Here is a 16,506-nt window from a genome sequence, read left to right on the forward strand (position 1 = left end):
TTAACTATTTCCACATTAAGACAATACCTAAGAGGTGAGCTAGGTAAAACTGAAGTTTCTGCAAGCATAACCACAGGAGCTATGGCTAGGTGCAGCATTCCTACTATTACTTGCATCTGTTATAACTATGAGTTCTCCCTTTCCCTGTAAGCACATGGTAAATTACTATAATCTATTTTTCTATCCTTACCACATGTGCCTTTTGCCAAAATCCATTGTGATATTATTATTACCTAGAAGGAAATAGACTTATGTTCAGGACAGTCTCTCCTGGTCCCTGTTTTCATTGGTGGCTGAAGGGAAGAAGTTAAATGTTTGGTACAGAATTACTTAGTAAGTATCTGGAATTAATAACTCACAATTTGTAAAAACTAAAAGACCTGAAAACAGCTACCTTCTACAAATGGCTCACAAATATTTTGCAAGGGTCTCTGCCATAGCGTGAAGGGAAAAAATCATAGGCAAAGTGTCTGAGGATTTTGGGACAGCAACGTGTACCTTCCAACAACTGTTCTGAAACTATTCCACATGAGAAGCTATTGCCATTGAACAGATGCCTGCACAATGAGTAACTGAAACATCTTAGCTCTTCCCTACTCATGTTGCAAAGATGGCATTTGTCCAGAATATCTTTGAAAAATTGAACAAGGCTAATCACTAATTTCATGTATTGGTATCCTCTGTGGAAATCCTTGGGACACTAATGAACCACAGAACAAACTTATCTTCTGCTTTTCAGCAGCTCAATTTGGATTCTACATCTCTGTTTTGTAGCAAGTAAAAGGATTCTTATTTCTGGCTGGGATTTTCAAAAGTGGTTAGGTGACTTAGGAACATAGCTCCCTGTGCAAGTTGAATTCTTGCCTTCAGTTATTTTCTTTCAGGGTTAAAAAATAGTTCCAACTACCCTGTCATCGCTTGTACACTGCCAATAGAAATAGCAATAGCTCTGACATATCCTCAAATACCTGAACACTTCATGATTTAGATGTAGCTGAAATGTCAGCCTAATTTTGTTTAGTTGTGAAGATTATAGACCACTGCATTATTGCTAATTCTGTTCTATAATACTAGATCCTTGCTTTGAATTCTCTTAGGGCAATGTTCTGTGTGCCCAGAAACTCACTCAGATTCATTTGTACTACATTTTGTTTTTGGAAGTTCGGCATGACCAGAATGAGATTTCATCCAAAGGCCAACCAACTTGGCATCTAGTCACAGATGACTGTACAAGTATAGGAGCAGGGGATTGCACTATACTTCACAGTGACCACAGTAAATTAATGTTAAACACTGTGTTCACACTGTTTTTCTGAAGTCTTGTTAAAGCATTTAATGGTGTGAACATTATTGATGCAGTATCTCCAAGTCTGCAGGAAAAGCAGTTACATTCCCTTCTTCAAAGCATTATGCATTTTTTTGTGTGCAGCTGGATGCAGCAACACATACCAAGGAAGGCAGACTGAACAGCTGCCAACAACCCTGCTACTGACCTATACAGACATGATTAGAGCAGATGTTTCACAAGATGACTGGGAATTTTTTCTTCTCCTTGGTGAGTTCCCCAAAGCAGCTGCTAAGATTGTCAAGAGAGGGTGATCTACTGCTCAAGACCATGAAACAAATGTCAGAATTGTCCCTGACCACTCCAGAAGCACATGGTGTGACAGGCTGCACCGTTAATCCTCTCTGCAAGATTGGACATGACCCCCTACCTGTCCCATTGGATTATAGTTGTTGATACATAGACAGACGTCATTATTCTCATTTAAATGATTGTTAGTTTACTCCATTAAAATCAAATAACCTTTGAAAATTCACCTGGAATGTGTTCATTCCAGCATCACAAATGTTAAGTTTGTATTGATTTTTAGGGCTTGTCGACGTGGGAAAATTTACCAACAGAACTCCCTTTCAGGTGGGGGCACATCTTCTAAAATAAGAGTGTGTTTCCACCTTTTGTTTTTGCTGGTAGATGTCCTCATACAGATAAATCCTTAGGCTGTTAAACAAGGGTTTTTCATTTGATTGTCAAGTGTCTTGGGGTCTGCTTCCATTGCCTTCTCCCATGCCACCTGTACATTACAGCCCCTCTGTGAAGATACAGTGTGGGCTGCCTTGAGCAGCACCCACTTTCAGAAATTTGCTAGTAGTTGATGGATGTATACAGGAGATGCAACCCAAATATTCACAGGAAACATGAAATGGAACATTTTCTCCCCTCTGCCTCTTTAAAAAAAGAGGGCCCATCCCCACCCTTCAAATTTAGCACATAAAGGCTAGTATGATCAGAAATGCTGACTTGCATAACTAGCACCAGCACTATAGCATATGGCTAGTCTTCTTTTTCCTAGGTCCACTACTAAATATGGGCGAGTGTACATATATGCTGAACCAGGGTATTACATAGTAACTTAAGTCTTAACCTTTGCTGCCTCTTACTTGTATGTTTCAATAAGGGAAAGTGGTGACAGTTTGATCTCAGCAGCACCAGGAAATGGAGTTACATCATATTTACTCAACTGCACTTGAGATCAGTATGTAGCCCACAAGGTCTAAACACAGTGTGAAGAATTTGGACATCTGCAAGCTCATTTCTGACTTGAAGTTACAGCCCTGGAAGCAGTGTCTCTCTCCTTATTTCCTAGAGACGGCAGCAGCAGAGAGCTTTAGCCTCAATGCTTTTCACAAAGTCAAACACAGCCTCAAGGAACCTCTAAATCTCCATTACCACCAACATAAAGTCAAACTGTCTCAGTCTGAGTACTGGCAATAACTAATGTGAAACAAAGACACTTCTGTGTAATATAAATAATATTTCATTATGCTTGTTGCCAAGGAGAAAACACAAGAAAACAATCATAGATTCATCTCAAGTACTTGCTGAATTGCATCTTAATACCCTTGGAACAAAATCAAATGTTTAATGAAGAACTGTTTCTTATATATGTCTTGGTTGTAGGTTAATCACAGAATCCACTAATACATCACAAGAAATATACCAAGTGTTAAGGGCCCCATATCAGAGGCGATCACCACTCACCTATAAATAATGCCTTTGCTGTGAAGAAACTGTAAACCGCATACTATTTCAGCTCCATAAAACCTGAAATAGAGCAACAACACTTCAAACGGGCTTGCTTAGACATTTACTACATTGTGAATGCAACTAAGAAATTTTTTTTATGAAAGATGAATAGTATTGTAAGTTTACATAATTTAATTATTGGGGGGGAGGGAAATCCCATATATTTAGTTTTTGCATAATTACTTTGTATATCTTGCAATATGGACATAGTGCAGTGTTGAATACTATTACTTGTGAATTACTGTATGTAATAAAACTGCAGTTAAAATTAATATCTCATACCTTTCCAAGGAATGTGGCCTGAAAGCTACAAGGTTTTTGTTATAACACTACTGTTCAGTTCTATACACACAACTCCAAACATTATGGAAGATAGCAACTTCCTTTTCTTCCACCATAGAGCATTCTCCCTGATCTAACCTTTAATCTTCCTTTACACACTTGCAGAGAGGTGCATAGCTGAGCTTCAAGAGGCAACAGTAAAGAATAAAAGGTCAGAGTACCAGGAATCTCATGGGATCACCTTAAAATGGATGGGGTTCTTCATGCAAGAGAACGTTACACCCCATCTTTCACTAGTAAACCTGGCTATAAAAGAAATCAGTGAAATAAAGGTAGAGCTGAACAAAGCTAAACACCTTCCTTCAGCATTCACCAAAATATCTGTGGCATGGGATTTTTGTTGAATTTTACTTAGATCTTGAATGGAAAGATCTCCATCTCTGATGAACTTTAGCTTAAATTATAGAGAAAACCAGCCTTAAGATGTTACACAAGAGGCTGTGGTTTAATAGAGGTTGGTCTTGTAAGACAGACAAAACAGAACTGTAGGCAATTTGGGGATATTGTAGGGTATTCTTTTAATGAAAGTGGCCTCCTGTAAAGTTTGTTGGGAGGCTCACTGCTGTTTGGGGAAACTGGAGTCGGATCAAACTCTGATCCTAGCAGTACACTCAGGATCTGGACAGGAGGGAGCTGTCTCTCGTTGTCTATGTGGCACCCTCTGGTGGTCCTAAAAGTAGGATGTGCCAGTCTAACATGGAGTATTTGAAGGGGGAAGGAAGCGAATAAAAGGATCCCTTCAAGCTTCCCATGCCCCCTCCCTTTTGTGAAGAACTATACTGAATAATTTAAAAACCCAACTGCCAACTTGTTCTCATTCCTGGAACAAGATACATCTGGCAACCAACCCAGAGCTTCTGAAAAAACACACTGTGGAAAGAGAGACTCTCCATATCCTGCACTCTAACCTACTGTTCAAGTAAAAGTAATTTGAGACGCTTTCTTATTGAAAGCAATGCAAATAACATGACTGGATAGCTAGGCATGAGAGTGAATGCTGCAAGGTGGGTTCCCTCTGTTGGAAATCCATCTTGGACTTTGCCCCACAGCCCTTTATGCCAAAACTCTGTGATGAAATGAAACTTGATATTTGTTAATACAGTGTATAGTAATTTACATGTAATCCAAACTGCATATAATCAAGTCCATCGCTAGGGTTTTTTAATTTTTACAGTATCACACACAGATTAAACGTTTATCCAATGCCCTTCCCTATTAAAATTTTTGCACACCCTAAATTTAATGAAGACAATAAAAGGGCTAGTGCCTTTTTTAAACCTGTTTCACAGAAGGCATCTATCTACCAACCCTGTTGCCTGAAGTTTAATTCCTTCTAAATCATATGATTATTTGCTCAATGTGCCCATAAATGATGCATAATCATTACTACTAAAATATGAATGATTTAATTTTTTTGTGATTTTTTTTTTTTATTGATAGTCTCAGCTAAGAGAACAGGAAGTATTTGTATCTGATCAGTCTCCTTTTGCTAAACACTCAGAAGAGAAATTACATTTTTATGAAGTTTAAACAAATAAGTGGATACTGTACTCTAATGCACCAGCCTGTTAGCTTGGTGTTTTTATTCTGCTAATTTTTGGAACTTAAGAAAATAAATGAAGCTTGCACTTTAAATTTGGCTTGGAGTATGAGGTAGATCTGTGGGAAATTCTGACATCTCTTCTCACTCCAAATCAGGACATAGAATCATAGAATATCAGGGTTGGAAGGAGATCATCTAGTCCAACCCCCTGCTCAAAGCAGGACCAATCCCCAATTAAATCATCCAACCAATTTTTGCCCCATATCCCTAAATGACCCCCTCAAGGATTGAACTCACAACCCTGGGTTTAGCAGGCCAATGCTCAAACCACTGAGCTATCCCTCCCCCAAGGACAAGAAGTTGAAATTTATAAAAAATAATTCAGAACAGAAATTTTTTTATTGAACTAAATCTAAAAATGAACCATTACAGGTCAGTTTAAAAAAACAGAATATTTGAATTCTGAAAGATTTCATTTTGATTTTCCCAATGGAAATGGAAATGCTTGAAGGGAAGGCAGAAAATGTTTGGATTCTAATCTGCCAAATAAGTAGAGAGTCTCCATGTACTATATCAAGTTTGCAACACAAGGCATCCTAATTCACCAATGGTTACTTGTTTTTACTATGCCAAAAAATAGAAAATTGAAGGGGGTGGGGGAACACTTTTCTCACATGTAGGAGTTCAATATATAAGGATGTAGGCCCAGAGTCTAGCACGAGACACTATCCTAATAGGAAAATTGCATCTGAAACACTGCTAAGAAACATAATTCACATTCTGCAGCTTCTTTCTTGTCTAGAAATGGCTTATTAAGTTCCTCTGGCTATTTGATGTAATTAAACCCAACTTTACAAAGGAAATTAAAAGAAGGATAAGAGAACATTTCCCTGTGCCACCATACACCACCAGTCCATTATTACAGAAGGTCATTCAGTGTATGGAACAAATGCTTTCAAATATGTCTTGACTATTCAGCCAATTAAATAGATTGGCTGAAATCACTAGGTCTTTAGAACAGGGATCGGCAACCTTTGGCATGTGGCTTGCCAGGGTATGCACCCTGGCGGGCCGGGCCGGTTTGTTTACCTGCCGCATCCGCAGCCCCCATTGGCCTGGAGCGGCGAATCGCAGCCAGTGGGAGCCGCGATCAGCCAAACCTGCGGATGCGGCAGGTAAACAAACCGGCCTGGCCCGCCAGGCTGCTTACCCTGGCAAGCCACGTGCCAAAGGTGGCCAATCCCTGCTTTAGAACTATAAGTAGTAAAAAAAAATTTTTAAAAATCATGAACTGTTCTCTCAGCCTAGCTTGTCCAAGATGCATTTTTTTGTTTAAATCTTATTTTAAAAACTCCAAGAAAAGCAAGTAGCAAAGTAGCTCACTTATTTGGGACTTACGTTGCTCTATAGAGATCAAAGCGCCCCTTATCCTGTATGTGGAACATCAGGTCTCCTCCATTCAAGAACTCCATAACAAAAAACAGATGATCCTATTTACAAAGCAGGAGAGAACACAAAATTAACTTGCTTATGCAATTGTGACTCAGCATGGAGGTGCTGCTTCTCTCTGACCAAGAAAAGGAATAAGAACTGGTGCGGGAGAGAGGAAGTTGGCAAATGGCTTTTATGGAATGGTCTTTGACTTTCCCAGCACGCTCAAGCTTTTCCCTCCTGCTCCACCCCCACATAAATCAAGAGTCCCATTACTACAGATTTCATTAGCTCAATGACATCCTATGCATCTTATTTTCAGAGTTTATGTGCTTACAGATCGGATATGAATGTACATTTTAATAAATCTTCCATTTGTGCTTCCCTTAACTTATGTGAGTCATCATTTTAGATCGTGGATGAAACCAGTAATTGAAGTATTAAGTGTTTAAATTAAAACTCCTCTCTCTGGCTGTAGACTTTGTAAATGTTGTACTTTACCAGTCTGACTTAGTGTTATTTTACACTCACTTTGCACAAACTACTACCTAAAGTGCAAGGCAGGGAAGAATCAGAGCCAATACCTCCAGTCAATTAAAACATATTTCACTCATGCAGAGAAACAGATTGTATCTGGTCACTAATCCATTTTGCTTTGTTACTGATACCAGTATTCTCATAAAGGCAAACGTTAAATCCATATTATACCTTAGTCTGAAATGTGCAGTAGAGGTGAGTAAGAAATGGGTTTTCCCATGCAAGAGCTAGGACCCGCTTTTCCACCATGGTACATTCCACGTCATCATCAATTAGCACCACATCCTTTTTCAGAGCTTTAATAGCAAAGAATTCATTCTTCCCTTTCAGTTCAGCAAGCAGAACCTGCAAACACAGGAAGACTTCAGGGCATACGTAAGAAAAGTTGATTTAGCTATTGCTGCTAATCAGCAGAGGAGAATTTTAGGACGAGGCATTTAAAGAAGGTTGCATAGCACTACAAAAAAGTTATTAAAAAATAGGGAGATTCACACCACCCCTCTATAGCCCCTCAGCTCAAAGGCAAAGCTAATGGATTTTATGATGGGGTGCATCACAGAAATTACGGTGTACCAGCCCAAACAGGTGGCAAAATATAGGACATCTCTGCATTTCCTCTGTTGCTATCACTTGAGCTCATGGACTAGAAGAAAGAACATGAACCCTGTTCATCCCTTTGCGATTTTTCATTGCTGCATTTTTCATTGGTGTGAAATAACCCAACTAACGGTCATGTCCAAAATCCCCCTCCTTATTGACCTGTGCAGGGCTAGCATAGAACTCCGCTCCACCATAGACAGAGGACATGGAGTCACTCCTGCTCTGCAGCAACTCTGCTTCTGTCCAACTCAACTCATGGTGGTGCCACTGCACTGGGGTGCTCTGTAGCCACCGCTGTGTTGTGCATATGAGTGCACAGCATTATTTCATACTGTAGAGCACAAAGGCTTATGAAGAAATCAAGAAACAAAGGGGCGGTGGGTAGTGCATTGTAGGTCCTTTTTTGAGTCCCAACACTGCTCTTAGTCAGTTAAATTTTACAGGCGTTGGGATTTTTAATGACTGAGGCTCAGATGATCACAATCCATTCCATTAGCAGTAACAGTTTCACAAGAAAGGGTTAATAAAATTCTCTCCCCACAAAATGAAGATTGTGTTTACTTAAGTGAAATTAGCCCATAACACTTGAGAATAAAAGGAAATCAACTTAAGCGCTTGTTACGCACCTTTCCAAAGCTTCCTTTCCCTAGTACTTTCTGAAAGACAAAGCTGTCTATGGTGAATTGTCTCCTGGTTCGTGAAGCTGGTCTTGGTGTACTTCCCTCCCAGAGCTTATCATACTCGCTGTTATCTGCTAATGCAAACCATGATTTTAAATTCAGCATGGACACTTTTCATGACAGAGATCTCTATAATTTCTGACTTTCAAGTGCTAAAATGCCAATAGTTCATCAAATCTGCTGCTGCTGTTAGTGACCATAAACATGAGGACCTTACAAAGAAGCTGAATCATTCAAATGGAGTTAAAATTCGGGGTATAAATCTGGGATTTTACTAAACTCAAATCTTGGATTACTAAACAACATCTGGCATTTTACTAAATTCATATTATGCTCAAAGGCCCTGAATATCCGCTCTGCCCAAAGAATACAAGGCATAACCTTGTTTAGGGGAAGGGTATTTGTTAAAGGCTGCTTTAAACCATCTGCTCTGATCCTAGGTCTGCTGTGCAGCAGATTACAGCCTGCTTACTTACACCAGGGGACTAAACTTCTCTAATTTATGTGGGGTGGCAGTGGGCCATTGTAACAGCTACGGACTGCCGCGAGGCAGGGAAATCTTGGCTACACCCCTTTTTACCAGCCATGCACTCAAACATGGTTGCATAGGGGTATAAGCACACGAGTTGTTATTCCATCAGAGGATCCTCATATGGTAAGTTGATTCTCCCATTGAGGGCGGTGCCAGCTTTAGAGCTGCTTTGCATGTCACAAAGTGGCTGTACTGCAGGAAAGAATTTGGTCCAATATGCCCTTACTATACTTTTTTAAGGCCTTTCTTGCCAGAAATTAGTATGGCAAATTGGAAAGATACATTAAGAGTGATCATTTACCAAGCAATTCAATAAAATCAGCTCAATACATAGTAGCTTCTATCAGACTTCATGGGACCATCTACATTGGTATAAGTCATTTTGAATTTTAACTCCAATATTCTGATCTGTGTTACTGAGGATTTCCTCCCCTGATTACCCTATCGGTTCTCACTCTCTAAAAATATTTTAATTATCACATTAGTAGAATAATAATTACGTTGAGAGGACTGATACAACTCTGACAGTAAGATTATATTAAATGTGTTATAAAAATGACATCCCATTCTCTATATTTTTGAACAGAACTGCACACATGGAATTAGTGTTTGTGGGTTTTTTAAGTACTGCTTCCATTTAGTCCCAACTAATATATTTTAGTTGACTCCAGTTTTTCAGATCAACAGCATGCTTGTCATTTCACAAAGATTTCTACATTCCGTGAGCCAGTCAAGATCTTAAGAATATGCACTGTATAGATTTCCCATTACAATATGCTGAATATTTATATGTGCACCTCTCCAATTAATGTTCCTTTCCCAAATTCTGTCAGAGAAATTATGCTAGAATGAGAATATAGCAAAATCTGCAGGAATTTGAGCTTGCTCTCATTTATCTCAATACATCTCTGGTTACTCTTGGGCAAAGCAATCCACAGATCTTTATAAATGTTCATATTGTTTCACAATGTTCTCTGTGTTTTTGAAGAAAAAGTGTCCGAGGAATCAAATTTTACTAATATTTTCAGTATTCTAGGGGAGTTTCAGTCAGCAACCTTTTAAGTATAAATTAATTACTTATTTTAATCATTTAAATTAAATTAATGTATTAAATTAATTGTAAGTCTAAATTATTAAAATGGTATTGATGTGTTATTGATATTTCATGTTCACGCTGATATTTGCAAAGCTCTAAACATTACTTATCTGAACATAAGTTAGTCACAAGAGTTGTGCAGAGACTGTAAATCTCTTTGTATATTAAATCTGCCTTTTTGTTAGAAAAATAATAAAACATTGTTTTCAATGTATGGTAATAGCAAATAACTGCCTGTGATTAACATTTCAGTATATGTGTCAGTCTGGTAATTACCTATGCATAATTAAGAGAAAATTCAATAAATTTCATTTCTTACTTGTATCTCCACCCAAAGCTTTAGATTTCTTATCAAAATCCTGGTAAATACCAACATTTTCTAGTGACCCAGAATCCGATTTTCTGGTTGATTTCTGTACAGGAGTAGAAGGCATTTGAGGTTATTAATAATGGTAAGTATCAACTGAGACGTTTTAGTTGTTGTTTTGCCTTTATTATAAGCAAATCTCACTCATGCAAAATGTGTATTTACTACTTTGTCTAGAAGCCTTTGGTAATGGAAAGCTGAAGAATATTAATACACACACTTTATTCACTATAATCCCTTTTATAGCATCCGCACTCTCCACTGTCATACGTTGTAAGAAAATAAACAGAATAAAAAATGGTGTTAAAAATGTTTGAGCACTCTATTCTACAACCTCTGCCAGTGCTATCCATTGAAAATTATGGGTTCAAAATACCATAGCTTTAAATGATAGAGAGGGAGAAACAAACAAGAACCAGGGCAGGAATGCTGGTGGGGGAACAGCCTTCACAAAAGTGTGTATTACTTTAAAATTTAAGCAATATACAGGAGGAGTCATTATGTCCTAGACACAGAAAAGAATCACTAGGTTATTGGTGTTGAGCACACGTAAGCAACTTTTCCGTATTGATGTTCTTTACTTAAGTGCACTGTTTAATTTTGCTTTAGTAGTTAACCTCTTGAGATTTTCATGTAGTGAAATATTCTTCTATCTGCCCTAAGATTTTTAAAAAGTAAATATCACACAAAAGCTTAGGAAAGGTAGCTTGAGATGGAATTCTGAGATGTACTTCACTTTGTTAAGAATGTGGCTCTATGTTTTTCAGTTATGCTGGTATTTCACAACCAGTATACAGTTTTCTGCTTGTAAACGAAAGCCAGTGGTACCCAGCTGTAAAAGAAGCAACCACCAGGCTCAGGAGATCAAGAAGTTAATACTGGGGATGTGTTAGTTCCTCTGATAAGCTAAAATCATGGAGTAGAACATTTGTGTTTTCGACATGTCGTGAAAAAGTACAGAGATTACTAAAAACAAAACTTTGCAAAATCTGATTCGTTTTTCACGATTTACACCAAACACTGCAGAAGAATGTTTAAATACAAAAAAAAAAAAAAAAAAAAAAAACACTTGTTCTTGTTGGCATTAAAAAAACAACAACAGTTCAGTAGAACGTTTCCAATTATCTTAGTTTTTTTTTTTTTTTTTTTTTTAAACCTGAGGTTTCCCTTTAAAGCCTCAAAAGGGCTTTCACCACTTACAATGAGGCCCCCCAGCAGCATATTTCACTTAATGACCAAAATGATAAGGAAAGGAAAAACCTCCTTCCCATGCTTGTAATACAACTAGTTGAATGACAAACAACAGTGCAACATACCTGGCTAACTTGATTTAAAGCTTCTGCTAATAGTTTCTGGTTGATTCCACATAGATTTGCCACTTTCTTTTGACATTTGTGGTGCACATTCATCCCACACTCTAAAAGAAAGGAAAGGACAGTAATGTGAATTTCATGCAAAATATTGTTAAACAGTAGATCCATCAGAAAGATTTTTTTTGTATTCAGTACTTCTGTTCAGAAACGTTTTCATAGCTCAGATTTGGGTATGAACAAATTGCTCTTTTAATTGATTATAGCCTTTAATAAAACTGCAATTCAAATTTTACCTTTCTCCCCCGCCAAACTCATTTAAAATGGAAGTTGCCAAAATCACCACAGGAATAGAGAGGTAAAGCTTTGCTGATTTGGAGTTATGCCTGTTTAATTCAGCTGTAATTTTGGCCCATTATCTTACAAACTAGAAAGAATACTTTAATTAAATTTTGTCTTTCTGGTTGGAGAATTATGACGAGAGGGATTTATAGTTAACATTCAGAAAATGCATCGCCAGTTTGGGAGTATGTACTCAGATACTATACAGCATGACAAATATACTCAACTGCATTGCATCTGGGGGCTACTTTTCCCTAATGGTACCAAAGAGACAATTTTTCTTGCTCTTGTCTCCTCTGTAACACTGCAATAATCAAAATGCTCTTTAATTGACAGAGCCAAGTGTTGTTTTTAAGAGAGCTTTTTGTGAATCACAAGATGTCATACAAACTCAAGAACATCCACAAACAAGAGACTTGGACACACTTCACCACAAATTAGTTTTTCTATGGAAAACACCCTGGCAATTCTCTTTTCCCCATCCTCCATAAAAGCGGAGACTCAAATAGCACAGAAGCCCCTTGCGTACCTTCACACTTTAATCCTTGTTTAACTAATCCCCAGAGAAGGCTGCCGCAATGATCACAAAAGGTGGGACTCATGTAGTTGTAAACTTTAAATCGATGAGGCATATCAATGTTGAACCGCTCCTTCTGAAACTGAAGGCATATTTACACAAATAAATCATCTTTTCAGACATTAGGGGGCTAATCTCTCTCACACTCGTGTTTATAATTTCAAAATCACATTTAAAAAGCATTCACAAATGATCCAACACTGAGTACTTTAAGTGTACAGTCTCTGAAGAAATGTAACATGCTGAGTTCGGGTGAAATGTGTGTCTATCAAGGGGAAACTAGATGCCTACTGGCAAATTAAAATTGTTTCAGTCAAAAGTTGACTCATTGCAATGCACTAGTCTACCTCTCAGCAGAAGTATCTCTCGTGTGTCACATATTTACATTTTATTATGGATGTGAAGCCATTGTTATAGATATATGTATTTATTTTGTTTTCAAAATGCCTGCATGTGGAGGCCTAGGTGCTCTGACAACAATGAAAAACATACAATCACAAAGACTGTTGCCCAACAGGATAATACAATAGAACAATTCACATAGCACAAAGTATGAAGTGCAGGGAAATATACCCCCGTTTCTTGCTTGTCCTGAAATCCCTGACCCTCATAATTCCTGAAGAGATAAGCCACATTGCAAAAACTTTAAGATCAACAAATTTGAGCTGTGTTGTATTTTAAAATGTCCCCAAACCCATATCTGTTACTGCATAATTTATTCAACTCAAAGAATTAAATCTTTACTTGGGGAAAAAAAAAGTTTCTGTCAAGGGATTGTAACTGCTCTGCCTTCTCCAGAGTTTCACCCGTGCGCCATCTCCATAAAATGTCTAGTATCTAAAGGAGGCAGTAAACAGCCATTGTTATGCAGCAAAGTACTTCCCAACTTGCAATTCTTAAACTCAAGGAGCAATGCTCTCAAGTTGCAGTGGGGGAGGTCCAGGTTGGATATTAGGAAACACTAGGAGGGTGGTGAAGCACTGGAATGCGTTAGGGAGGTGGTGGAGTCTCCTTCCTTGGAGGTTTTTAAGGCCCGGCTTGACAAAGCCCTGGCTGGGATGATTTAGTTGGGAATTGGTCCTGCTTTGAGCAGGGGGTTGGACTAGATGACCTCTTGAGGTCCCTTCCAACCCTGATATTCTATGATTCTATGAACTGGATCTTGCTGTTTCCATCGAAGTCTTGCCACATTTACAATCAAAGTCTTGCCACATTTACAATCATACATTCTTAAAGAAATTTTTTCATCTCTTACCATTGTGTCTCTGCTGTTGGCTGCAGTACCAGTACATCTCCCAATGATTTTATCGATACATTTCTTATGAATAGCAGCATTGCATTCTTCAAGAGAGAATGAAAAGGAAAATAACCCATCAGTTAACTGATACAGAGGATTAGGTGTTCCTCTTTGGAAAAGTTTAATATGAAATATGCATTCTCTAAAATCTACAAGTGTTAATCCACATTTCTCAAGTGAAAGTGCCTCTCTCTGTAAGCAAGAGAGGTATCTGTAGGAGATTACTGTCTCTAGTTTATGTCTTTATTTCTGAACCACCAGCCTCTCCTGTAGGTGATGCCACCAGCATTTGAGGGTGAGGTGTGTGTGTGAAAACATTACTACATTTGCAAATTTTGGAAACAAAAGTACTTTGGCATCGACTGATGCTACCATATAGCATACATCAAGATCTACTTTGACTAAAAGGTACTGCTATCACTAACTACATAAGAAATGAATCAAGGGTTTCTTCTGATTGGAAAAATTGCAATTCTTAAACTCTATTTAGAAGATTTCCCATATGTTCCAATATTTACTAAACACCAAAATGGAATTACTGGACCCAATTTTTTGATGTTGTAAGTGGGTGCAGCTGTTATCTTCAATGACATTTCACCCATTTACACCAGCAGAGAATTTGGCCCATTAACCTTATTACTCAAGGCTCTATGATGGAAAGGTCAATCATTTGACATCCAACTACAGAGCCCTATGTTAGCACTTAACACGTTATAATTAACATCCGTATCATTGAGAAAGTGATTATACACTTTGTATGATAAATGTTTACACAGTATATTATCCATGTTACATATACCCATCTACAGAGTAATATTAAAAAGTTTGTCATAGTTACAAAATGCATACAGTCAACTCACGTCTACATTTGTATCCCTGCTTGTTAAGTCCCCTGAAAAACAAACAATACAAAAAGAAAATCACAAAGGTAGAAAGTGTAGCTCTAGATATTTGTCTTGTTCAAAACAGATTTTTTTTAGTTGCTTTCACATGCCTGAGATTCAAGGTTTAAATCACAATATTTATGCTGATTCTATCAGTCTAGGTCCTGCTATTATAAACGTTTCTCAATGAAGCATGTAAAAGATTTCTGCTTCTTCTTCTCCAAGAAAACTTCCATAAAAGGTTTGAACATCACTGCCTTATACCCAAGGCAATTATCAGACATATTCCTTTGAGAAGGTTTTGCCAGTTAAGGGCCAGATTTTGCTCCCACTGAAGTTGATGGAAGTTTTGCCAATTACTTCAGTGGGCTCAGGATCCATACTTAAATTATTACTATGACATAATGTGGGAAAAATGTATGAGTTGGGCTTCTAAGTGCTACAGTACTACATAACATAATATATTGTTCTCATCCAATGTGATACATAACATGTAACATCAAGGGCTATAGAGTGATTTACAACATTTCCCATCATTTCTCAGTACATCTGAAGCTAGTTGTTTTTTAATCATTTCACTCCCAAGAATAAACCTGAGCTTACATATATTGTTTCCTTCTTACCAGACAAAGTCTTTACAGACAGAGCAAAATGTGGGCTGTCCAAAGAAGGTGGCAATAAACTCATGATTTTTGATGTAATGGATTTTGGCTTGCTTGATAGCTCCTCTCCTATTCATAGTCACAATCCCCTCATCTTCCCTCATTGACTGCTTGCAATCTGGGGAGAAAAATAAAGAAAGAAACTGTTTTAAAATGATACCAAGTTGAAATGAAAATGAATTAATACCACCTTCCCAAAAGTTATAATTTAGTCTTCTAATTTAGATATATATGTTTATCTCTCTCTCTCTCTCACCCCCCCCCCCCCAACATACAGCACTATGAAATGACAAAATTATCCTTATCAGGTTTTAGACCCAGACATATTATAAAAGTTATGTGTAAAAGAAGGTCTATGTTCAATACTCTTTCCTCGTCAATGTCAAGCTTTTTTAAAATTTAAGCAGCAACCTTAAACACTTTTCCTAGTACTGAGTGCATTCAATGGCATTTTCTTGAACAAAAACTGCTGCATAATTTAAATGAAATGAAAGTGAAATGATGTAAGACAAGCTGAACCAAAAACAGGCCATGCTGATGTTTCAAGTTAACAGAGGAAGAGGGGCGGGGGAGAAACCAGGGCCCGTGCAGCTTCAGAAACACATAAGAGGAAGTGAGCTTCTCAGACGCTGCCAATATTCCCTCTTTTAATAAACATGATATATTTTTCAATACTTCTACAGTTGCCCAAGAGGAGACAACCCTATGGTGCAGCTTTGAGACAAGGATCCTACACTACCTTGGTGAGGAGTATGACACAAAAATCCCAAGTTGCTAAAATAAGTGGATCATACAGGTCTTGGAGCGACCTTATTACTAATCTTTCATTTTCATTAAGGAGATACAGAATTCCAAGTAAAGTGATTCTCTTATTAATCCCTTCAGTGACACTTGTTCACATTCAACCAACTTTTTTTTTCAAAATGTAAAGGCAAGAAAAGATATTGGAATGGGATGATCCTAACTGAGACATTTTAAAGTGGTTAAGAGAAAGTAAAAAAAAGACTGGAATCACTGGTATAGCAGTACACTCAGCCCCAGAAAAGGAGATGTGTTTTTTTTGCAGGGCAGGGGATAAGGAAATGCTGCTCAAGAATGACCCCATCTAGCCAGTTAAGGAAAAGCACAAGTCAACTATGGAGAACTGATCAGTTGTTCAATGCATTCAGAAATGCTCATCCACTGCTCTTTGTCTGGGGTGGCTGAAAAATTTATAGT

At 37.8% G+C, this 16,506-nt stretch overlaps 1 protein-coding gene across 3 annotated transcripts in view; it reads right to left on the reverse strand.

The window, feature by feature from the left end:
* PRKCD (protein kinase C delta) overlaps positions 1–16,506 on the reverse strand; it is a 156,928-nt gene that overhangs the window by 17,035 nt on the left and 123,387 nt on the right. For 2 of the 3 annotated variants that reach the window (XM_054035727.1, XM_054035726.1), the window contains exons 5-14: positions 15,250–15,406; positions 14,603–14,634; positions 13,701–13,786; positions 12,398–12,527; positions 11,533–11,633; positions 10,169–10,262; positions 8,168–8,295; positions 7,113–7,286; positions 6,372–6,463; positions 3,044–3,106 (exon numbers count right to left, since the gene is read on the reverse strand). In XM_054035727.1, coding sequence (XP_053891702.1) covers positions 3,044–3,106; positions 6,372–6,463; positions 7,113–7,286; positions 8,168–8,295; positions 10,169–10,262; positions 11,533–11,633; positions 12,398–12,527; positions 13,701–13,786; positions 14,603–14,634; positions 15,250–15,406 — 1,057 coding nt within the window. The remainder of the gene's footprint in view (positions 1–3,043; positions 3,107–6,371; positions 6,464–7,112; positions 7,287–8,167; positions 8,296–10,168; positions 10,263–11,532; positions 11,634–12,397; positions 12,528–13,700; positions 13,787–14,602; positions 14,635–15,249; positions 15,407–16,506) is intronic. The other variant, XM_054035728.1, reaches the window with a different exon arrangement.

Source organism: Malaclemys terrapin, chromosome 7 (assembly GCF_027887155.1).
Source record: "Malaclemys terrapin pileata isolate rMalTer1 chromosome 7, rMalTer1.hap1, whole genome shotgun sequence".
Lineage (NCBI taxonomy): Eukaryota > Metazoa > Chordata > Testudines > Emydidae > Malaclemys > Malaclemys terrapin.